A 26,128-nucleotide genomic window follows, 5' to 3' on the forward strand; every position below is an offset into this window, starting at 1 on the left:
GCCAGCCCTGACAGCCAGGCAGCTGAGGGTCAATCTCATCCGCTGATGGGCCATCAGCAATCAAGGCTCCACTACAACTGGAGGACAAACACAAGAGACACCCTTGGAGCACCTGGCTCAAGTGACCAGGGAAACTGCTCCATTGGGCCTTACAGGACACCTACAGCATAAGGCCACTCTGCCAACACCAGGAGGCATAGTAGGTCTACCTAATGGAAACAAACAAACAGGCAAGCAGGCAAAATGAGGGGACAAAGAAACATGTCCCAAGTGGAAGACAAGTATAAAACCTCCAGAAAAAGAACTAAACAAATGGAGACAGCCAATCTACTGGGTACAAAGTTCAAAATACTGGTTATAACAATGCTCACTGAACTTATGTGAAGAATAGATGAATTCAGTAATAACTCATACAAAGAAATAGAAACCATAAAAAAAAGAACCAGTCAGAACTGAAAAATACACTGAAGAAAAGAACACATTAGATGGAATCAACAGCAGATTAGATAAAGCAGAGGATCAAATCAGTGATTTGGAAGATAAGGTACCAGAAAACATCTAATCATAACAGGAAGAAGAAAAAAGAATTAAAAAAACAATGAGAGTAGTTTAAGGGACCTGTGGGACATCAAACATACCAACATTACTTCATAGGGATAAAAGAAGGAAAAGAGAGAGCAAGGGATTGAAAACCTATTTGAAGAAATAATGACTAAAAACTTCCTAACCTTATGAAGGTTAGGAAGATGTACAAGTCCAGGAAGCATGAAGAGTCCCAAACAAGATGAACCCAAAGAGACCCACAGCAAGACACATGATAATTAAAACATCAGGTTAAAGACAAAGAGAAACTCTTTAAAGTAGCAAGAGTAAAGCAGTTTTTTTTTTTTTTTAAAAACCTACAATGGAGATCTCATAACACTGAAAGCTGATTTCTCAACAGAAACTCTGCAGCCCAGAAAGGAATGTATGAAACATTCAAAGGGATGAAAATCAAAGACCTACAATAAAGACTGCTTTACTGAGCAAGGTTATCATTTAGAAGAGAAAGAGGGATAAAGCATTTCCTAGGCCAGAAAAGACAAAGGAGTTCATTATCACTAAGCAAATATTATAGGAAATGTTATAGGGATTTCAGTAAGTAGAAAAGATAAAATACGAATAAGAAATTATGGGAAAGAAAAAATTCTCACTGTTAAAGGCAAACATGTAAAAGCAGTAGATCAACCAACCATAAAGCTAGTACAAAGGTGAAAAAGGAAAAATTAGGAGATCATGTGTAATTACAACAATAAATAAAGGGATACACAGAAACACATACAAAAGAAGTAAAAAAGAAATGAAAAATATATAAATGTGGAGGGGTTGAGTAAACATGGTAGAGATTTTAGAATTATTTCAAACTTCAATGACTCTCAACTTAAAGTAGATGACTGTAAACATAGCTTGGTATATATGAAGCATATGATGACCACAAACAAACAAACAAAATCTCCAGGAGATATGCACCCAATGTAGGAGCACCAAAATATGTAAAGCAAGCACAGAATGACATGAAGGGAAAGACTGACAGTAATGCAGTAATGGGAGGGGACTATAGCACTCTGCTGATATAAATGGATAGATGTTTCAGACAGACAATCAACAAAGAAACCATGGCCTTAAAGGACACATTAGACAACATGGACTTAATTGATATTTTTAAGACATTTCACCCCAAATCAGCAGGATGTACATTCTTTGTGAGTGCACACAGAACATTCTCCAGGATAGACCACATGTTAGGACAGAAAACAAGTCTTGATAAATTTAAGAAAATTGAAATCTCTGATCACAATGGTATGAAACTAGAAATCAATTAGAACAAAAAAAGTGAAAAACACACAAACACTAAATAATAGGTCACTAAACAATGTATGGGTTAACAACAAGACCAAGGAAGAAATCAAAAGATACTTTGAGACAAATGAAGGTGAAACGCAACGATCCAAAATCTATGGGACACAATTAAAGCAGTCCTAAGAGCTAAATTTATAGCAATATAGGCCTTCCTCAAGAAACAAGTAAACTCTCAAAAACAAACAAACAAAAAAAACCCCAATCTAACCTTACAGCTAAAGGAACAAGAAAAAGAACAAAAACAAAGCCCAAAGTAAGTAAATGGAAGGAAATAAAAATCAGAGCAGATATAAACACAATAGAGATTAAAAAAATACAAAAGATGAATGAAACTAAGAATTGATACTTTGAAAAGATAAAATTGATAAACCTTTAGCCAGACTAATTAAGAGAAAAAGGCAGAGCGTCCAATAAATAAAATCAGAAATGCAAGAGGAGAAGTGACAACTGACACCATGGAAATACCAAGGATTATAAGGAAATACTATGAACAGTTACATGCCAACAAATTGGACAGCCTAGAAGAAATGGACAAATTCCTAGAAACATAATATAACAAGGGTGGATCAGGACAAAACTGAAAACTTGAACAGATAAATAACTTTTAAGGAAATCAAATCAGTAATTTAAAAACTCCCAACAAAGTCCTGGACCCGATGGCTTCACTGGTGAATTTCACCAAACATTCAAAGAATTAATACCTATCCTTCTCAAACTATTCCGAAACATTGATATTTTCTGAAGTTTTGGTATAAGCATTACACTTATATCAAAACTATATGGAGACACCACAAAAAAAAAAAATAGGCCAATACCCCTGATGAATATAGATGGAAAAAATCCTCAACAAAATAGCAAACTGAATTCAGTAACACATTAAAAAGACCATACACCATGATCAAGTGGGATTTATTTCTGGGATGGAAGGTCGGTTCAACATCCACAAGTCAATCAATGTGGTATACCACATAAACAAAATGAAGAAAAAAATCATATAATCATATCAACAGATACAGAAAAAGCATTTGACAAAATCTAACATCCATTTCTGGTTAAAATTCTCAGCAAAGTGGGGATAGAGGGAACATAACATAATAATGGCCTTATATGACAAGCCCAGAACTAACATCATATTCAATGGTGAAAAGCTAAAGGCTCTTTCTTGAAGATCAGGAATAAGGCAAGGATGTTCACTTTACCACTTTTATTCAACATAGTATTGGAAGTCCTAGACACAGCAACCAGACAAGAAGAAGGCATCCAACTGGAAAGGAATAAGTAAAACTGTCATTATCTGCAGATTACATGGTGCTTCATAGAGAATCCTAGATTCCACCAAAAAACTATTAGAACTAATGACTGAATTCAGTAAAGTAGCAGAATACAAAATTAATACTCAGAAATTGGTTGCATTTTTTAAATACATCAATAATGAACTATCAGAAAGAGAAATTAAGAAAATAATCTCATTTACAGTTGCATCAAAAAGATAAAATAGGAATAAAGTTAACCAAGGAGGTAAAAGACCTGTACCCAGAAAACTATAAGACACTAAAGCAAGAAACTAGAGAAGATAAAAATAAATGGAAGGGTATACCATGTTTATGGAGAGGAAGAATTAGTAAAATGTCCATGCTATCCAAAGCAATCTACAGTTTCAAGGCATGCCCTGTCAAAATATTCATGGCATTTTTCACAAAACTAGAACAAATAATCCTAAAATTGATATGAAGTCACAAAATAACCAAAATAAATAGTCAAAGCGGTCATGAAAAATAAGAACAAAGTTGGAGGTATCACACTACCTTATATGAAATCATACTAAATGTCTATAGTAATCTAAACAGCATGGTCCTGGAATAGAAACAGACACATAAAACAATGGAACATAATACGGAGCCCAGAAATTAATCCATGCCCATATGGTCAATTAGTCTATAACAAAGGAGGCAAGAATATACATTGGGTAAAAAACAGTCTATTCAATAAATGGTGTTGAGACAGCTGGACAGATACATGGAAAAGAATGAAACTTTACACCATATACAAGAATACACTAAAAAAGGATTAAAGACTTAAATGTAAGACTTGAAACTATAAAAATCCTAGAAGAAAACACAGGCAGTTAACTTATTGACATTACTCGTAATATTTTTTTGGATATGTCTCCCCAGTCAAGGAAAATGAGAAAAAATTTAAAATTGGGACTATATCACACAAAAAATTTCTGCATAGTGAAGTAAATCATCAATAAGACAAAGACAATCCTACATTCACTGTAGCATTAATTACAATAGCCAAGATAGGGAAGCAACCTGTGTTCATTAATAGATAAATGGATAAAAAAGAGGTAGTACCTATATTCAGCGGAATATTAGCCATAAAAATATATGAAATCTGGCCATTTGCATATTATGCTAAATGAAATAAGTCAGATACAGAAAGACAAATACTATATGGTTTTACTTACATGTGGAATCAATCAATCAATCAATCAATCAATGGACAAACAGAAACAAACTCATAAAGAGAACAAATCAATGGTTGCCAGACTGGGCAGGGGTGTGGGGCTCGGGGACATGAGTGGAGGTGAGGGAATTAAGAAGTACAAGGACGTAGTTACAGAATAGTCAGGGAGATGAAAGGTATAGTATAGGAAACAGAGTAGCCAATGAACTTTACACATGATCCATGGATGTGAACAATGGTGTGGGGATTGCCTGAGGGACTAGGGGGTGTTAAGTGGAGGGGGGAAAAGAGGGAAAAACCGGGACAACTGTTACAATGACTAAAATATAATTAAAAAAAAAAGTCATGGGGATGTAAAGCATAACATAGGGAATATAGTCAATAATATTGTAATAACTGTGTATGGGGTAATCACTTCATAAATTATAATTTATGTAAATGCTTATCAGTATATTATACACCTGAAACTAATATAATATTGTGTGTCAACTGTAACTGTAAAATTTTAAAAAAGATTTTATTTTTAGAGGGGAAGGGAAAGAGGAGAGAAACATCAATGGGTGGTCGCCTCTCGCACGCCCCCTACTGGGAACCTGGCCTGCAACCCAGGCATGTGCCCTGACTGGCCATCAAACCTGCAGCCCCTTTGTTCGTAGGCTGGTGCTCAATCCACTGAGCTACACCAGCCAGGACTGTAATTGTAAAATTTTATTAAAAAATTTATACACTCCTTTGCTTTATCCTTCTATGGAGGATAAGACATGTGAAGTATGTCCTCTGGTCACAATGGAATAAAATTATTTCCTTACTTGCAAATTGTGATACTATTTACCTGTGCAGAGTATAAAATATAAAAGACCCCATATCTCAAGTACTCAGCAGAGGACCTAATAACAGTGACAATGTTTTTTTCTCCCTTTCTTGCTGGAGTGTGGTAAGTGATGGGTTAATTTCCTTCTTGATTATTTGTTAAAATTTTTAACTGTTTTGAATTAGTGACAGATTACATAACTGATGGTGTCTGAGTATTGAGGAAATATAGTATCACAATCCTGATGCATCCACTACCATTGTGGCTGAATGCTTTTAGACTGACTTAGCAATAAAGGATTGGCAAACATATAAATTAACCTGTTTATAACTCAGTACAAGATAAATGATTACTGATCCTACCCATTTTTAAATATGCCATTGGTATTAATATATTTGACATTCTTATTTTTATTTCACACCAGAGAGGCAAGATCAGGCCACATTTTCCTGAGTTATTGTTTTCTGATCAAGATATTAAGCTTCAATTCTTTGGGACAAATCCTAGCTCAGATTGTCTATGGTTTCTTTCATGCAATGAAGCAGAGTTGAGTAGTTTTGACAGAGTCCAAGTGGCCCATGAATCCTAACCTTTGCTGAACTGTTACTTAAGAATTAAATAATTTTTAGGTGAGCCTGGTAGATGATATTCCAAGAAAGGCATACATAATAATAATAGCTCTTATTTTTGTCACTGTTAATTTTCCTTCAAATTCTACTGTGCAATTAGTAGACTGGCTATATAGTCCCTAACTTATGTTTAGGGCTTCCAGGAATTAGAAATTGCATTTTTTCATCTAGCACAATGAGAGTAGAAATTTCACCGTTCTCTACAATCTTGTCCCCACTTCTTTTTCTCATTGACCAAAATCGATAAGCAGGTGATATCTAGTTTACAGCTGCTAAGACTTCTGAACTGGCTCCTCTACTTTTACGTTTTACTGATTATATTTTCAAATTAAAATTTTAAAAAAGGGTAACGAGAAAGCTCTGATTTATATGCTCTTTTCAGAGGAGTGCTGTCCTCCAGATCTGCATTCGAACCTTCCGAAGCTCCGGCCAAGTTCCCCGTGGACTAGCAATCCTGTCAGACCTGGTTCCTGGAAGACAGTCAAGGTGCACCTGGCCCACGCGTCATGCTCAGTCACCTGAATCTCCTGCAGGCAGCCCAAGTGGAATCAATACAGCAAAGGCGGTTAGCTGGCTGGAAAATCTCATCAGACGTGAAAGACAAGAGACTAAAAATGTAGAGATGTATGGAGATTAACAGTCTTTACAGGGCTCTAATCACAAGAAAAAGCAATTGAAAAGACAGACTAATGGCTACAGTATATAACCCACTCTTAGGCCTGTCATTTAATTGAAGAAAAAAACTGCGATGGCAACAAGTTTGAAGAATTTTGTAGATGGACATTTTTAAATGGTGAGAATTTTTAAACAATACACATACAATGTAAAAATTGTCTTGTTTTCCCTGAGATAGAACCTAACATTTTCAAACAACAGTCTTGGGAGTCAGAGAACAATTTGACTCTTCCAAAGATTATAAAGAGGACGTACATACGGAATAGTCTCATCTTAAGTGAGGGGTTAAAGGTCTTTCTTTCCCCCTTCATGGCTCATGGCCCCCATAGCTGTAATTTTCCTGACTTACTAATGATCATTATAGCCGCATGAAGAAGCAAAAGCTTAGGTGTGGAGAACACTTGCTGAAGTACCAACACAGCCGTCAGTCAGTCTCTGCATTACTGCTATTTTAAGTCTCTTCCCCCATTTCAGTCACTCTACCAGGTGCCATATGGAGGATTATTTCCCAGGTTACAAATAGACTTTATCAGTACCATTTTTTTCTCTTTTTAATTCATATTTTTAACCACTTTACCCCAAATTCCCCAGAGCCAGGTTCTCTGTTTCAGTAATCTATTGCTTTGTAATAAATTATGCAAACGTTAAAACAAAAACCATTTTATTTGCTCATTTTCTATGGCTCGGGCCGTAATTTCGGCAGGGCTCAGGGTGGCTGGCTCCCCTCTGCCCTCTGTTGCCTGTGGCCTCAGCTGGAGAGGCCTGAACAGCTGAGAGGTGGCTGGGCTTCTCTCTCAGGGTACCACCCGGAGTGTCTCACGGTGGGGCCTGAGGATCAAAGATGGCCTCCCTCCCAATGTCTGGGCACTTTGGTTACCAGTGGCCTGTCATCGTTCAGTAATCTAGTCTGACATTTGCAGGGGGGCCAGCTGCCAAGAGTGAAGGCAGGTGCGACAAGGCCTCTAGAGGTCCAGGCCTGGAATTCTCAGAATGTCACTTCTGCATTCTGTAAATCAAAGCCAAGTCACAGGCCAAGCCAGATTCAAGGAGCGCGGAAACGAATGCCACTTCTTGATGGGAAAAGCGGCATTTGTGAATAGGCATAGGAGGCACTATGGGCAGCCACCTTTGGAGACAATGTACCACAGCTTTCAAGGGCTAATCTGATAAACCAAGCGCTGCCCACGAGAGAATCCTAGAAGACTCCTCTAATCTTCAGGAATCTAATCCAAGGACTGATTCTTCATGAGTTTGTACTGCTGAATGAGGGTGGAGGCATTAGGATACAAGTGAAAGTGAAAAGAGCTGGGAAGGTTTTACAACAAAAATCATTCTTAATGTGAGTATTTTATACCTAGTCCACTCTTTTGAACTAAGCTTCATGTGAACTTAAGCCAACTTTTAGCTTTCTTTGTGAAACAATATTTTAAACATCATATTGTTATTTTCTTTCTTTTTTTTTTTAAAGATTTTATTTATATGAGAGAGGGGACAGGAGAAAGAAAGGAGAGAAACATCAACATGTGAGAGACACATCATCGGTTGCCTCCTCCTGGGGACCTGGCCTGCCACCCAGGCGTGTGCCCTGACCTGGTATCAAACCAGTGACCCTTCAGTTCACAGGCCGGTGCTCAACCCACTGAGCCACACCAGCCAGGGCTGTATTGATACTTTCTAGGTTACTTTTAACTTCCCGGACTCTAGAATTAACCAGAATTAACATTCTTTGATGTCTTATCTCACCTGTTAAGGTTATTTTATAAGATGGTACATTTTACTAACACTTTGTAGTATTTAAAATGTGTAAGTGACTAAGGAGAGTCTTGCTTCTTACTGTCTTCAGCAAGGGAATTAGTCACTAGCCCTCTCACTTAAGAATACCTATTGGGATGAGGGGTCAATCCAACAAGAGGACGATTATTTATGTATCAAATATAGGTGGACCTAAATATGTAAACCAAATATTAACAGACCTAAAGGGAACAACAGATAACATTAGGAAATTTTTAATACCATACTTACCTCAATGGATAGATCAAGAAAGAAAAATTAATAAAGAAACATTGGCCTTAAATGACATGTTTAGACCAAATAGAATTAACAGGTATATTCAGAACATTCCATTCCAAAACAATAGAATACACATTTTCCTCAAGTGCCCATGGAAAATTCTCTATGACAGATCACATATTGGGCCACAAAACAAGTCTTAATAAATTTAAGAAGATTTAAAATCATATCAAGCATATTTTCTGACCACAAAGGTATAAAACTAGAAATCAGTTATAAAAGGAAAACTGGAAAATTCACAAATATGTAGACATTAAACTGCTACTGAACAATGGTGTATGAAGAAATCAAAAGATATCAAAAATACCTTGATACAAATGAAAATGGAAATACAACATACAAAACATGGGATGATGTTCTAAGTGGTTCTAAGAGGGAGATTCATAGTGATAAATGCCTACCTCAGGCAACAAAAATCTCAAATAAATAATGAAGACTTGAAAATGAGACCTGAAAACAAAACTCCTAAAAGAAAAATCATCAGTACCTCCTTGACATCAGTCTTGGCAATAATTTTTTTGGACTTGACAACAAAAGTGAAGGTTGCAAGAGCAAAAACAAACATGTGGGACTACACTGAATGAAGAAGCTTCTTCACGGCAAAGGAAACCATCAACAAAATGAAAAGGCAAAACTCCTGAATGGGAGAAAATATTTACAAATCATGTATCTGATAAGGGGTTAAAATCCAAAATATATAAAGGACCCATACAATCCAATAAAAACAAACAGTTAAAAAGTGGGCAGAGGATCAGAAAAGACATTTTTCCAAAGACATACAAATGGCCAACAGGTACACGAAAAGATACTCAACATCAGTAAGCGTCAGGGAAATGCAAACCAAAACCACAGTGAGATATCACTTTATACCTGCTACATTGGCTATTATCAAAAAGACAAGAAGTAACAAGTGTTGGCAAAGATGTGGAGAAAGAGGAACCCTTGAGCATTATTGGTGGACATGTAAATGGTGCAGCCACCATGGAAAACAGTATGGAGATTCCTCAAAAAAATTTAAAACAGACCTACCATATGATCTAGCAATCCCACTTATGGGCATTTATCCAGATAAAATGAAACACAGACTCAAAAAAGACATGTAACCCGTGTTCATTGCAGCGTTATTTACAATAGCCAAGATATGGAAACAACCTAAATGTTCACTGATGGATGAATGGGTAAAAAAATGTGGTATGTACACACACACACACACACACACACACACACACACACACACACACACACGAATCACAGGAATATTATTTAGCCATAAAAAAAGAATAAAATCTTGCCATTTGTAATAACAACATGGATAGATCCGAGGGCACTATGCTAAGTGAAATAAATCAGAGAAAGACAAATACCATTTCACTTAGATGTGGTCTTAAAAAAACCTCTCATAAATATAGAGAACAGATTGGTAGTTGCCAGAGGTGGGGTGGGGGATGGGCAAAATCAATGAATAAGTCAAAAGGTACAAACTTTCACTTATAAAATAAGTCATTCATGGGGATATAATGCTCAGCATGGCAACATAGTAATACTGTGTTGCATATCTGAATGTTGCTAAGAGGGTGGAACTTAAAAGTTCTTATCATAAGGGAAACAGTCCTGTAATTCTGTGTGATGACAGGTATTAACTAGACTTACTGTGGTGATCATATTACAGTATATCTGAATAGCAAATCATTATGTTGTACACCTGACACTAATATAATAATGTATGTCAATTATACCTCAATAAAGTAAAAAAAGAATACCCCTTGGGAGTGATCTCCACAGTTATCCTTCCAGTGGCGCTGCCAAAATGTGCAGCCTTTAACTGCTGTTCCTGTGAAGGTTAACAATGGTGGCGTCTGTTCCTTTTTGCTTTGCTTTTGGGTCTCTTTACAGCTAGTAACTCCACACTAGGCCATGACACTCTCATATCATTTTGTTACCTGATTTGAAGACACTCCATAGTGAATTAAAGAAATGACACACACACAGTTTTGCTAAAGGGGTTCTATATACATATATATAATATTTTATTTTAAAATGTCATTAAGCATGTACATTTCTTTAGCTTTTTCCAGGGAACACTGCACCTAAGTTTCAAAACACACAAAACAGATCCCCATGACTAAACAGTCTTCACTTTTGGGCTACAAAAGTCAAGATTTCACAATCACCAAGCGTAAAGGTACATGGTTCTGAAGTCATTTTCAGACAGATTCCTCTCATTCACTGCACACAGGGTATTTTTGGAAACCCAGACCGTAGTACACATTCCTTACAAACGATCTCCACTGTGGGCCTCCCTGGGTCTCCTGAAGAGGCAAAGAAAATGGAGGCCAAACAGGAGTAAAGGAGTAACCGCAGGGCTCCCAAACTCACGCCACCATGGGGGACTGGAGGAATGGAGGACTCGAGGTTCTCCTTCAAGTACATCACAGTAGAAAACAACAGCACAGACACAGCCTCGTTTGGTCGATGTTGACCTGGTCTCTACATGAATGAAACTTTAAGACACAAAGGAAAAATGAAAGCTATTTACACAGATAACATCATGGAATAGAAAGTGCAGTGCTCCCCAGACTGGCACTCAGGTCTGACAAAGAGCTGCCAGTGGTGCTCACGTAAGAGGCGAATCAGGCTGCTCGTGTAGTGTCCTTTGGAAAATCCCAGCGTACACGCGGTCACCCACATAGAACTACAGTTTCCTCAGCAACGTGGCCTAGGGTACGCAGGTTGCAAAATTCCTCTGCAATTGTAAATCCTCAAAAACCCAACTTCCTAATGTATGCTTTTTACTTTTTTCTTAGGTCTGGTAACTTTTTTGGGTCAGCCTGGTTGTCCTTTGCATAGACGGTTACTCTCACTGCTTTCTCCAAGTGTCCCAGAAGCACTGACTTACTGAAAATAGAATCTCATAAAGGCTTAACAGATTCACTCTGCAAAGAGTGGAGCCGCTGGGTCATTCGAGGAAAGGTTAGGTCCCCAAATTGTGGTGGAGAGAAAGCCACTGACTCTGTGTGGCCTTGTAAATAAAGCTGATTGGCAGATGAGAAAGGAGGTGAGATCTTTTTCTAAACGTTTCCATGCTAGTCCTCTGGTAAACCAAAAAACCCAACCTGCATGGCCAAGATCCAAGGCCAGTCTGGGTCCTGGGACACTCATCCCTGCCCACCAGAATCTATCTACAGCTGAAGGTCTCCCCCAAAGTAAATGAATGATGAGAAGAGTAAGAGGAGAGGGAACACACCTAACTTCACGTAGCCCCATGGAGGTAAGTGGCTAAGGATTAAAAAATTAAGCACCCTAAATTTCCCAAAGCTGAATAATGTGGAGTAGAACTGATACCCCTGCTTTTTTTTGGCTTTGTCCTCTATTAGACAGCTGAGTACTTGGCCTAGCCTGATTTCCAGCTCTCCCTTCTCACCCCAAGAACAGCAGTTATGCAAGTACAACCACCAAAGAACGTCCCGGCTTCCTCTCTGACTGCTGGCACTGCTCTGATTTCAGGTGTTCTGACAACAAAGGCTTGGTTGTTACCTGGGAAAATGCTGCAGTGTGGATGGAGTGAGAGCTTGCTCTCTTTAAGGAAGAGAGTGTCCCCAAATAGTCTAAAGAGCAGTGGCCAGCCCAACGACGAGATTTAGAAGTGAAAGAGTCTTTCATTAAAAGAAGTGGCCACACACCCCAAGACAACCATAAAGTCTTGACTAGGAAACCGAACACTTTTTATTAAACAAGACTTCCTCTGAGGCTATGACGACAGGCAGATTTGGCTATAACTCAGATACACAAGATTTCAGGACCATGAATAAATACTTTCTGCAGAATTTTGAGTGTGTTGCCTTGTGACCTTTCCAGAAATGCTCCAGAGGCCTAGCTGTTATATAGACATAGTAACTACTCCAGGCTGGGACCATATAGGGCCTGAGTGAAACATAAAGCCGAAACTGAGTAAGCTCAATGCACAGAGCAGTATCAGTACTGGGTAGACTTTCTATGAGTATTAACAAATCATTTTTCCCACATTTGATTTATTCACCTCATTTGTAGTTTTCCTCCCATCCCCCAAACAGAATAATGGCTTCAGCTTGCTACTAACATCTTTCCACCCAAGAAGGCTTATGAAAAGAATCCCAAGGTACCTTTCTAACTAAAAACAATAGGACTAAATGCTCAAGACTTTAGGGTAAAACGAGTAAGAGGGTTCCGGAGTTTTTCCTGAGACATTCCTTGATAGGAGGTGTCATGACACCCACATGGTTACACCTGACTGTCACAGCCCGAATAAAACTGGAGAAACTCAAGACAGAGCCCACCTAGAAGCCCAGGAAAGAAAAAGAATGAACGGCAACGGAAACACGGTAAAGAGGTGACTTTCTAAAGCTGGTGGCTCAGAGTACTCCAAGGAAAACTCAGGTTTCCAATTTGTATGTGGTGTTGAGTCAAGACAGGAACAGAAAATGGACTACACTACTGTAGGATGCCTGCGTGTTTTTTTCCATAGCATAGTATTTCTTCCAGAGAAGGGAACTGTTTATCACAACCTTCTCTCCACAGAGAAGGGCAGCTAAGATTCACCGGAGGACAAGGGAAGCTGTGAGACGAAGAGGCCTCACGACGAGGTTGTAGGCCAATTCTTACCAGGCAACATTTTGGCAACACCTGGTGGGTGAATTCCCTCAGTATTTCACCTGCCAGACTGGGCACTGGTTCCACACTGTGGGATGGGAAGGCTCCAGGCCCTTCCTAAGAAAGTATCTGTAGTTCCAGGAACGCAGGTGATTAACTCTCCCAGAGGAAAGGGTCGTGCCTTTGCCTTTGGGGAAGGGATTCACACAAACGTGAGGACTGGGAGTGGCTCTCCAGCGTTTGGGGGGATCACACCGATGACTTTTTCTTTAGTGAACATTTTAATTACAAGAAGTTGTCAAGATGGTCACGATTCTGCAGGAGCTCTCCCAGAAGGCTCGGGAATTGGGTATTGCTTTACAAGGTCCCTCGATTCAGAGGAGTTGTTTTGAGAGAAAGAAGTGATTTCTAAAAATCTACTTGGCAATTCCTCCTGGGAGTGAAGCAGCAGGTAGATGTGTCCACTGCTTTTGGTGATGCTCCGTGAAGAACACCGAAGAGGCAAGTGACAGTGGGAATAGGGGTCTCCGTGGTTGGGTGGCTAGGACACGATTCCGTGGAGAAGGGGCAGCTGTACAGCATGAGAATGACTGGTGAACTCAATTTAAATTCTGTTTTATCCAATTCGGTCTGAGTGAGCCTTGTCCAAAGATGAGGGGGAGAGTAGGCCTGCTGTTCCTTGATAGAATCTGATACTTACACGTTGTTCTGAGTGGGCTTGGGGACAGTCGCAGCCCATGGAACCTGGATCCAGAAATGGAGGAATGGTCCTGAAATGAGGTACGGTGAACTGACTGAACAAGGGGCTTCCTGCCCAGGGGTACCGAACACTTCTTGACAGGTGTCCTCATGGCACAGCAGGGGGTGGGCTGGGAGTTGGAAACAGTCACCCCAGAAATGAAAACCCAGATTCAGAAACAAACAGAAACCTCAAGCCACACAAGGGGTACCCTTGAAGACAACGGAGGAAGTGTTGGTCCAAAGAAATACCCCAAATTTCACAAAAACACTGATTTAGTGAGAAAATCCAACTCAGGAACACATTATTACACAACAAAGACAGCAGTCTGTTAGCCAGGGCACTGCTCCAGACGGCTGCCTGGGTGGTGTGGGCCACGGGATATGGGGACAGACTGGGTTGGACTTTGACACACAAATTCCTCCGCAAGGAGTTGGAAAGTCCCAGGCCCGTTCTATGGAAACAATTAAGATTCAAGGACTTAAAAAACAAAAATCCCTGGCTCGCCCCATCATTACCATGAAAGAATAAAGAGAGACAGACGGAGACACCCACAGACAGCATTCCCTGAAATGAACCTCAGGCTTACTAGACAATGCGCCTTCACACTTTCTGAGGCATGGTCCCCAGCTCTCCAGTGCAGCACTTTGAACCCGTAGAGAAACTGGCAGCTTGACAGGCTGAGGAGTCTTCTGCCAGGTACACCTGAAAGTGGCTGCCCCAGCACCCCAGATAAATAAATACGAAGTGTGAGCACAAAACAGGCGATGGCCACCTAGGAGGCCCATTAAAGGAACCAAAAGAAACAACACTCAGTAGCAGCCTTTATGTTTTGCTTTTGCTGAGTATCCAAACCTGTTACTAAAGAGGAAACGGAAACCTAGGTATCCTCTTGAAGCACAGCCGGAGGCCTTTCAGGAACAAACTCCCCATCTGGGCTGGGAAGAGGCGGCATCACCCGGAACTCTTCCGGGGCACTTCCCAGCCCTGCCCTGCTAAGGGACATCCAGCTTGCTTTCTTCTGATCTTCCGGTCCCCTGAGTCGTCTTCATGAAAGTTTGTTTCCATGTATTAAAGGAATGACATATACAGAAATGTCGTCTCCTGAGCCCAGTCGGTCATTAGATATCCGCCATCCTCTGTCCTTCAGGACACCACGGGCGCGCATCACCAGGTCCTGAGCTGCCAGTGTGTACCTGTGGAGGGAGAGGCAGGAATGAGACCATCAGCGCAGCACCAGGAAAAAGCTGGGTTTGAGTGAGGCTGGAAAGGAGGCATCACTGCAGCTCTCTGAGCAGTTTTCAGATACCCTTAAAGTAAAGCCTAGGTCGTTTTCTGCCCACATGTGGGATGCCTAATGTAAATCAGTGTTTAGATGGAGAGGGACAAGACAGAAAACACATTAAATAACCACCTAGAATAACCATCGCTTAGTTCTCTTTTGAGGTTTTTGATGTCAAGGAGAGTTACAGTTTGGTGCTAGTGTGGGGCTGACACGGATATGCTCAGGCTCAGGGTTTTCCGTGGCAAATAGTGTCTAGCTAAAAAAGTGTATGGGAAAAATAAGAATTTTTATTTTCAGTATGTTTATTTTTAAGAAAAAGGACAGTCATTTTCCATTTATGGTAAATCTCCTTTTAAAATAAATATGTGTTTGCCCTGGCCTGGTGACCTGGCCTGGTTGGTTGGAGTGTTGTCTCATACACCAAAAGGCTGTGAGTTCAATCCGCGGTCAGGGCACATGCTTAGGTTGCGGGTTTGATCCCGAGGCCATCGACTGATGTTCCCCTCTTACAATGTTTCTCTCTCTTCCTTCTCTCTCTCTGAGATCAATACACATATCCTCAGGTGAGGATTTAAATAAGATCAAATGAACAAACTGACCTAACAAGCAAAACAGCCACGCTAGTGGTGGGCGGAGGAGAGGGGGTGGAGAGGTTGAGCAAAAGCGAAAAAGGACTCATGGACACGGACAGCAGTGTGGTGACTGCTGGGGGGAGGGGGGCGTCAGGGGGCTAAATGGCGATGCAGAAAAACACAATAAAGATTAAGTAAAAAATTAATAATCACATTGTTTTTATAAAGTAAGATGATTTAAAGAAAAATATTAATGATATACATGGGACATAGAAACATAGTAAAAATGCAAAGGTTTTATGGGTAAATGACTGATAAACCGTGCCGTGGGTGCGCTGTTCCCCCCACCCTTATCTATACTACACTCTCCTCTTGACCAACGTGAGTACAGTGCCCCCAAAATCTGAAAAGATTGTTCATTGAGAATTAAACTATAAACTTGAGCAAAAGAACAACTATGATAGAAGCTGATGGAAAGTATTAACATCTAGACAAAGAGTAATGTGGGAGGTGATTTGGGTGGGCGTGGGCCTAGGTTAGCCTCGGAGCAGGAAAAAAGTGAGACAAAACATTGGCAGGTGTCTATCAAAATACTGATCAGGGCAGTCTTTGCTGGCAGACTTCAAAGAAATTTAGTCTCCCTGATAGGACTGTGGATGGATTACTCTCTTAGCCCATGCCATTAAACATGATTCACCTTTATTCTGATGTCATGTTTGCCAAATAACCTGTTTATGATCTGCCTCCCTGTGCAGGCCTGCCTACAGGGAAAGAATGAGGTAATCATTTATACTTTAAGAATATGAGTCAGTTATATTTTTCCGTATAGATGTCAACTGGCATTTTGTTTTGCAGATCAATCTTGTAATCTTGGTTGAGGCGAACCCAGCTCTGATAATGAATCTATTCTTTCTCTGTTGATTAAACTAGTTTCTGAATCTGGAAAGCTAAAAGCCAGCTTCTGGTAAATCACCAAGATAATAAATGTCACCCTATAAGGAAGGCCTCTTGGAAGCCAGCCTCTTGGCCTTTAAGAACCGACCATCCTGATAGTACCAGTGGTCTTTCCCTACCTGGAACGCCTTTGCCTCACTTTCAGAACGGTGAGTTACAGAATTTAGAACACCAGAAACTCTCCATTTCTTCTTTTAATACCCTTTGTGAGTTTACCAGTTCTCATGTTAAAAGGGACCTCTATCCAGCCCTGCTGTTGCACTGTTTCACACGAGGGTCTGTAGCGAAGGACCTCAGGATTGTTCGTCTATGAACCGCAAGTCTACTTACACAGCCGGGCAGAGACAGAAGGTGGCAAAGCAGAGGTCATTTTAGTTATTACACAAGAAATGCTTTCTCTTCTGGAGGATAAGTGTTAAGTGGGAAGGACAGACCCTTTTTTCTACCGATACGGAGGGAATTATCAGCTTAGAAGCAGAAATCTCTGTTATACCCGAGGGAGAATACAGCTAGTTAGCCCTCTCTGAGGGTTCTTCTGTGGAGGTCAGGAAATAAACAGAAAGGCCTCCAAAGAGGTCTTTGGCTAAGAGACAGATACATGTCCCTAAATTTAGGTACTGCAGCTCGTTACTGTATTCAAAAGGGTTTCTCAAATGCTCACCCCACGTTCCTCTTAGTTCTATATTAAATTTTATATCTGAGATATGACCACATGGGGAAAGGCTACCACAAATATTAGGGTGATTTTACCATCCTGGTGACTGGCCAAGGTCTGGATCTTAGCCTTTCAAGTTCGGAAACCTGGCTGAGTCAATACACCAAGTAGATTCATCTGTCAGAGCTGAATACACCTTAATCCAGTTGATGGGCAGACTAGACAGAAAAGTATGTCAAATTATGGGAAAGACTGCTGACAATAAAGGAAGGATATCCAAAGATGTCAAAAAACAAAAACAAAAACAAAAAGACTTCAAGATAGCTCCTGTGGCTAGTATTGAGGCAGATAGTCCTACAGGCCTCAACAGGTCTTGCAGTCAAGGGACAATGACTAAGAGATCAAGGTTAAATAATGTCTAACTGGTTTTATTTAAGCCATGAAAGAGTATCATTCATAGTTAAAGGCAATAGACCACCATGATATTCCTGTTGCTGGTGACTTGGGGTATTATAACAATAGTCAGAGTTAGCTTTCGTATTTTTTTATTTATATTTTTTAAGGAATTTTTTTTTTTTTGTTAAGATTTATTTTTTGAGAGAAGGGAGGGAGAACGAGAGAGAAACATCAATGTGTGGCTGTCTCTCACATGTCCCCTACTGGGACCTGGCCTGCAACCCAGGCATGTTCCCTGACTGGGAATCGAACTGAAGACCCTTTGGTTCACAGGCTGGCGCTCAATCCACTGAGCCACACCAGCCAGGGCAGCTTTGGTATTTAAAAGGCAGCATTAGGTCATCTAGAAAAGATGGTTACCCAGGAAACTCATTTCCCCGAGAACTCTAGATAATTAAGGTTTTATTCTTAAAAAATGGCAACTGCCAATTCCAACATAACTTCCCCTGAGCCTTCATTTCTCTTCACCATCCATTGTCTTCCCTTCAGTGCTGAACTTATTGAGAGAGGGGAATCCATTTTGCTCCCTTGATTTCTTACTTCCCATTTTCTTCCTTAACCTCTTACCAGTAGCCCAATACCCAATTAGGTTGTTCTCTTATTTCATCTAAAGGCTACTGCACAGTACTCATTCTGCTCACCCTTTCTCCAGCAGATACTGCTGACCACTTACTTTACTTTAGCCTTGAAGTCTCCTGTCTTTTCTTGAGGCCTCCCCTTCTCTTTGGAGCTTTGATGCTACCATGCACTTCAAGTTCTCTTCCTGTGTCTGGGCTTCCATGATGCATGGCTCAAGTTCTTCTGATTTTCCTAACTCCTACTTTCCTTTTTAGGCCCCAATTAAGACTTAGGAACAAGTCAATAAATGTTAACTTATTCTCACTTCCAAGGAGGGTCTTCCCCATCTATCATCCTTAGTTAATGGTATCCTCAGTCTCTTAGGCAAGAAACCATAGTCATTTTCAATGCTACCTCTTGCCCTGAGAGTTTCCAATGATAAAATCCACAGGGCAGAGTAGGGCTTCTAAACTTTTTATTATTTTAAGTGTATTTCGTTAGTGGTACATGGCTAATTAAAATAAAATTAATCTTACAGAAATTGAGATGTAAATTGTCTGTTCTGCCATCATATACACAGACACACACTTATTTTGTACTTTCTATTTATCATGTTTTCTTTTCCTTCATTCCTGCTTTCTGTTGGGTTCATAACCTTCTTTAATACATTTTTATTCCCTCTACTGGTTTAGAAGTGTTAGTTTACTATTTCTATTCTTTTAGAAGTTATGCTTAAATTTTTAATATAGGAGTTAATATTTATATCCTCCTCCAGAAAATAAAAGAATCTTAGAAGGCCTTCTTTCATTTTCCATGTTACTACTTCCTATTTTAATTTCAATTTGTTTTTAAGCGTACATTTATAACATATAAATAAACCAACATACTAATTTCTTTGCTTTTTTGAAGTTAATTCCTTCATTCTGGATTTGATTTTCTTCTGCTGAAGTATATTTTTAGTAATTCTTTTAACAAGGGCCTGTGAGAGAGCAATTCACCCAGTCTTTGGACCACAAAACTCTTTATTTTTGCCTTTAATCTTGAATGATAGCTTTATTAGGTATAGAATGCTAGATTGACCCTTATTTTCCCTCAGCAGTTTGAGGGTAACAGTCTATTAACTTCTGATTTCTTTTGTTGAGTAGAAGTCTGTCTTGTATAACATCTTCATAAGTAAATGTCTTTTCTCAGTGGTAGCTTATTAAATTGTTGTTTTTGTTTTATTGTTGATAGTATGAAGTTCCACTGAGACATAACAGTAAGGTTTTATTTTTCTTTATCAGTGATGAAGTTAGTTTTACTTCTTCAAACTGAGAAGATATTTGATTCTGGAAAAATCCTCAGCTGTGCCTATTTTACTACTTCCTCCCCTATATTTTTCCCATAAACTCCTATTAGAGCTTCTCTCTGTACATTCTGAATTTCAGCTTCTTTTCTGCTTTCTTTTTTAATTTGTCTGTGATATATTTCAGTTCACCTATTCCTGCTTTAGCAGTTTACTATGCAATCCATTCAGTGAGTTGTTTTATTTCAATGACACTTTTTCCATCATTGTGAATTTCTGTTTTGTTCTTTGCCAAATCCACCTCTTTACCTTCTGATTCTGATGCACATGTTTGAAGTTTCTCTCAACCTGTTCTGTTAGGTTTTCAGGTGAGTGCTCAAGGGAAGTCTCCATTATATCTAATTATTCTTTTTCATGGTGGGTTTGAAGGGAAGACATAAGCGTTTCTTCACTGGGGGTTAAACACAGTAAATACTATGTGCCTTGGGTTATCTACAGAAACTTTAAAATCTGCCGTTACCGCGGGTCACTATGGGTTTTCCCAGCCCTAGAACATGTCCTGTTAATTTCTTGGCATAGGATCTCCATACCATAGGAGTGGCGTCAGATTTTTGCTTCAAACATTTACCGTGTGTTAGGCCTACCCAGACACTTTCCTCTCCTTTCAGAACTTCGATTTCATCAGCTCCGAGCTGTCACCCAGGTACCCATGTACTTCAGGGAAGCTCAGGGAGAATCCCTAGGTCCTCTCCTTCCAACAGTGCTGCCAGGAGCTCAGACTCCTCCACAAGACTTCCCTTTGCCAGGTTTCTCTAATGAGCAGTCTGTGTGGACAACTGAAGGGACAGATTAGACCCTACATTAAAAAACTTACACTGCAACTGTTCTTAGGCCCAGTTTCCCGACATTTCCTTCTTGCTACAGGAGACCCACTATTAAAAGCAGAAACAGCTTTCCTGAAAAATGAGGCCACCAGCAGGGACTTTTTCTCATAAACTGATCAACTCAACACCACCCAGGAACCCAACTCTTGGGAGGTTCCTGGCCCTGGCCCCAGTATGCAGTCAGGCTGGTCGTAGCCCACTAGCACTCATATTCCAGGGCCAGGCTGCTCCAGGCATGAGACCATTAGCAAGGCTGCTTTTCTTTCAAGGCCGGTAAAAGAAAGAACAACTTCTCCTGGAGGGAAAGGACTGCTTCTCCTCTCTCCTGTTTTGCTCTCAAATTTCTGTCTGACAAGGGTAGCCTGGTTTGGTGACCATGAAAGAAATGGGCTAATGTGGCAGCAAAATAGAAGGGCTCTACTGGTTTGGTACTGGAGGCTAAAGAGGGTGTACATGTGCTGTAGACTGAGGGATCCAGGGAGCGGCAGGAGAAAATCCAAGTCAAAACATACAGGACAGCCGCAAAGGAGAAGACAATGCAGCTGAAGGCGGTGAAAGGGAAGTGGATTCCATGATACAGCGGCCGGGACTCTGAGGCAGGCCAAGGAGCCTGCCATTCTGAAGCTGAATGTGGAGCAGCACAGGGCCATCACTGAATGCCTTATTCAGAATGCTGATCAGACGGCATTAGAGAAATGCTGGAGTGGTTTGAAGTATTCCCTCTCTCCTAATGAAGAGTTTCCCCAGGAAACAAATTTTGTGTTTTGAGAACATTTTTCTTCTCCAGCTGAAGCTTTCAATATTGATCAGCAAAGCTCTGCTGAAAGAAATGGCTGCCGGGGAGGGATCTGACTTGGCACACTTCTCTGGGCTTGGCTCGAGCCTCCTTGAGCTCTGAGAGGGAGGGAGCAGAGAAAGGCCAGCAGGGAAGGGAAGAGAAACAGAAAAGAAATAGGGGCCGCAGAACTATGGGAAGGCCAGAAGCTCCTTTCACAACCACAGCCTCTAACGTCAGGGTGGAAGGAGACTGATAAATCCTCAATTGTCTCCCAGTCCCTGCCATTTCTGTGGCAGTTCTTAATTCTTTCACCTCCTCTGTGGAGCACACAAAGGGCTTGATCGGGGGGCGTGGGTTGCCTGGGGTCCAATCCTGGCTTTACCACAGCCCAGATGGGTGGCTCTGGAAAAAGCCCTCAGCCTCTCAGAGCCCCTCTTTTCTTTCTTGTTCAGTCTGGAATAATGATAGCGCAGACCTAAAGGGCCCTGCCAGGAGTGAACGAGATCCTTCCATAAAGCATTCAGCACAGAGCCTGGCACTTGGTCAGGGGTCGAGAAAGGTGAGCTCTCATTCTCCTCATTAGGCATAAAATGCCTTTCTCCTCTGCACAGAGTTTTGCCTTAAGTCATCCACCTCTTGTAGCATCTTGTTTCCCACCAGCCCACACCTGAATCCGCACTGGATTGTCATAAATAAGTCAACTTCAGGCCTCAGGCTGAAACTGCCTTCAAGTCTTCAATAGTTCTAGCTGGGTGGGAACTTCTATTTGCCATTTGGATGGTACAGACAGGGTCTTACAAGAGGGAGGGTAGGTGGCAGGAACTGGGGGATTAATGGGTTCCAAATATTTGCATATAAAAGGCAGCCTCCATCTGCAGATGCCCTGAAGTAATAGAGTGTAATGGGAATAGGAGGAGAAATCCTCTTTGCATGCTGAGCAGGCCTCTTAGTTTGAAGAGGTAGAAAAGCTCTCCAACGCTTTGGAACACAGGCAGGGATCTGCGGTGACTGGGTGGGTGGGGGTGGGAGGTGGCGTGGAGAGGGCTCTCTGTTGCGCTCAGTCCCCGGCAACTAACTTATCTCAGAGGAAGCATGTCTTAGGCTCACTGTTGGGAGCTGAGCCACACACAACTCCCTTGCCCTCCTCTGAAGCAACTCACGTCAGCCTCTGTCCCCTGCCCAAGGTGCGGGGACTCCACTCAGGCGGAATATACTGAGACACTGGAATAATGAAGCTGCTGTGTGCAACCCTGTGCCTGTGTCCCTCAGAGGTTTGCGTGCCAGCAGCTACAAGGTCACAGACTGGGGAGAGGTCCCCTCCTCCACAGGAGAGGGCAAGAATGCTGGCTAGGCACTGTCCACCTCTCTGCCCTTGGCACCGGCTCCCTGGTTTCTTAGCTTGCGTATGTTTATTTTAGTTAGAATCCCAAACAGCAACATTTCAGTGTGAGTGTTCATAACTGACCATTTCCTTCTCAATCGTCCCAGTCAAGCCTTTTAAAATGTCCTGATGTTCCAACTTAGTGGCCACGGAGCTGTGCTCCGAGGCCACACGAGAAGCCCTGGGGAAAGCTGGGCCTGGCGGAGTGCGGGGCAGAGGCGGCCACGAGCAAGACCTCCCGCTGTCAGTGTTTGGTGGGTGTTTTCCCATTAATTTTCCACTGATTACTTTCTTTTGTGTCAAGGCACACAGTTTTCTGAGCCTCGGATAGCATGGATGTGAAGAAGAGCATTCAAAACGTGACCATCAACAAAGCTTCTCATTATGGAAGTGCTCTCCAGAGTTTACAGTATATTGGTACTTACAGACTTAATACTCCATAATTAGCCCCTCAAGAGTCATGGCAGGAGGACCAAGGGCCATTTGGTCCAAGTTATAGAGATGAGATTTACATAGACAGGTCTTGGGAAATGAAGGAATGGGCAGCAAAGCCTTGCAAAGTTTTGCTTGAGCATCTGGGATGTGAATCTGTTACCGTAAAAGTCAGTCGGAGTGCAGAGGGGTCTCCCCTCGGCCAAGGCAATAGCAAGGCGGGGTTCTCTGACCATGCGAAAAGCTAGCCAGGTAACTATATAGAGAAAAAAGCCTTTCCCTTCCCTTCCATTACCAGATTGGGGGTGGGACCAGGGAAAGGCAGGTACATGTGCTATGGAAGTCAAAATGGCACCGGGGAGGTGCTGGACGAAAGAGACCCCTCAATTTAGCCTAGGAAAAGAAGAGATTGGTTAGGAAGTGGACCCACCCAAAGCACAAGAAAGCTTAGGAAGTTGATTGGTCATTTTAAGAAGGCGCCTGGTCTGTCCCAAGCCCAACCTAAGGTAATCCCAGGGGAACAAAGAAGCTTTGTCTTTCTCTCTTCCTCATGATCTGCACTTGCATGTTGCACTAACCTGTTCTCTCTATGGCGACATGTTCCATGGCCTCCAGAAGGGAGCCCATCTCTCTCGCCCACCTGGTGATGCTTTCACCGGCATGTTTGTGTGCTCTCTTGACCAGGAGCATGTGACCATGCGACCCTGGCAGCTGCATGGCCCATGGCCACGTGGGCGCCACATGCAGGCTCCAGGAAGGAACTGCAATGGACAACTGCTGGGAAGAAGCTACACTACCTGGATGGGGAGCTTAGTGGCTGCCTGCAGGTTCCAAAGGACTGTTCTTTGAAATGGAGCAGGAACTCTGGACACTGGCTTTTGTCGTCGCCTTGCCGAGGATGGCTGGGTGTTTTCCATGGCAAAAAGAGGAGACTGGTCTTCGAGGCAGGAGTCCACCATTCTCCCGGGCTCTGTGGTACCCGAAATACAAACTCTTTGCTTTTGCGCCTGTGAGGCACGTGCCTCATGAGTTTGGCTTTTGTGGTGACAGGCGGTGGAACCTCCATTTTTTGTTCAGTTACAAATCCATGCCACATTTTCATGTCTGGTTAACTGTTGTTCTTTGGCCCTTGTTCCTCTTGGCTTTGCCCATGTCCTTTCCTTTTAGTAATATTAATAGTCTCTTCATTTCTGACAAAATATCAAGCATCTTCTTGGAGTGTTTACATACTTGACTCCATTTTGAGTATTCTTTTCAAGAGACTCACCCCCAAACCTCTAGCCTAATGGAGGGGATCCTACCGCCTCAGAAAACCCTTCCAGGTCTTTCTCTGAGTGACCTCTACAAATTATGCAGGATCTTCAGGCCTCAAGAGAAAATTGTACTGGAATTACAGAGAACTATAGCCCAACCTCCATGACTTCAGCAACCCCACTATAGAATGTTAGCTTGGTGCATTTCCTAAGAACAATGACCCCTCATTCACAGAACTGCCAGCTCTGCCACACTTCAGGGCAAACTCCACTAAAAAGAAAAGAAGAAAAGAAAAAACCCACCATACTCACAATCTGGCTTGTCCACAAAGCCTACTGTTAATTTTCTAGTTCCTTTGTTAAGACAGTTCAAAATAGGAAAAGGACTAAGTACACTGGGGTCAGGAAGATCATACAGCTAATTTTTACCCATCTCTGCCCAAGGGACTTCGCAAACGTATCTTTATGCTAATCATCTCTTCCCTCACCCCTGACTCTGGAGTGTGAGATGCTATTTTAAATTTCTTATTGGAAATGTCATGAAAGGAAGGCTATGCTGGCAGTTTGCTGAGAATGGCTGTCCCTAAGAAGAAAAAAAACAAACAAACCAGAAAGCAAAGAAAAAAAACCCCTACACATAATACAAATAAAGCCAAGTAATCAGACAGCAAAAGCCAAAAGCTCCGACTGTCAGAGGGCTACGGCCCTGCCCCTTTCTGTCCTGCTAAATTTCTAAAGAAAACTGGGTGAACCTGGCAAAACTCAAAGTCAAACAGGCCCATTCAAAACTTCAACTGAAGAGACATTTTGTTGTTCTTCTCCCTTGCCTTGTTGTCTTTCCTCTCTCTCAGGCCGCCCACTTTGGGGAGAACAGCTCTCCTTTCTTACTTTCTGTCAAACAGGCTGACCTCATTTGTCCAGCCTCCTCAGGCTTGGACCCAGGAACTCTCCGCTCCCCCAGCTGCCATGGCCGCTTCGGCAAACCTGTGCTCCTGGGCGACATTTGGGGAGAAATGAATCCTTCTGGTTGAGGGAGGGCTCATGGAGCCTCTGGAACTATAGTGGGTCTTTCTTCACCACAGAAATTATGAATCAGGCTCAAATTTATTAGGATGACTGACTTCCACTCATATTTCTCTTTTGCATGACAAGATGGACAACTCCCCGTCAATGGGGCACCATCAGGCAACCTGCTGCCACGCCGGGACTGACGCTCCGTCCATGGGCCTCCCAGCAGGCACTCGGCGCCACGGTAGGAGTATGGTGCCCTCCTTCCGAACTACACACAGATAACGTGCAAATACGTCACACGGGAAAGAGGACATCATCTTACATAATTACTGAGTTGTGCTTTTAAAACGAATTACGTTTCTCTGATTTTCCAGCTGGGTTTAGATTCCTAAGGAGCACATATGGGTAGAGAAACAATTCACATCTCATGTTTTTGCCATCGGATTGTACAGAATGTTTTCTGATTAGGGATCAGAGTGAATAAACTGCATGAATTCTATATCACGATCACAGGCTTCCTTTCCTACAATTAATTTTCGCATTCATTAATCCTGTGAGTTCGTAAGGTCCAACATGATCTGGCCCACTCACCTCTCACACCTCAGCCGTTGACACTACCGTGCACTAAGTCAGCCATACTGGCTGTTGGGTTCTTTGAACGCACCATGTTCTCCCTCCCAGTCCCCCCTCACCCCGACATTTCCTG

The 26,128-nt window shown here is 41.7% G+C and overlaps 1 protein-coding gene across 1 annotated transcript in view; it reads right to left on the minus strand.

The window, feature by feature from the left end:
• Positions 1 to 10,407: 10,407 nt before the first annotated feature.
• Positions 10,408 to 26,128, minus strand: part of PPM1H (protein phosphatase, Mg2+/Mn2+ dependent 1H) — a 249,697-nt gene continuing 233,976 nt past the window's right edge. The window contains exon 10 of the mRNA XM_054580033.1: positions 10,408 to 15,114. Within this exon, the coding sequence (XP_054436008.1) occupies positions 14,967 to 15,114 (148 nt within the window). The 3' untranslated portion in view covers positions 10,408 to 14,966. The remainder of the gene's footprint in view (positions 15,115 to 26,128) is intronic.

The sequence above is a fragment of the Pteronotus mesoamericanus genome, unplaced genomic scaffold, assembly GCF_021234165.1.
Source record: "Pteronotus mesoamericanus isolate MK-2021 breed Mesoamerican mustached bat unplaced genomic scaffold, CSHL_Meso_final contig_56, whole genome shotgun sequence".
Lineage (NCBI taxonomy): Eukaryota > Metazoa > Chordata > Mammalia > Chiroptera > Mormoopidae > Pteronotus > Pteronotus mesoamericanus.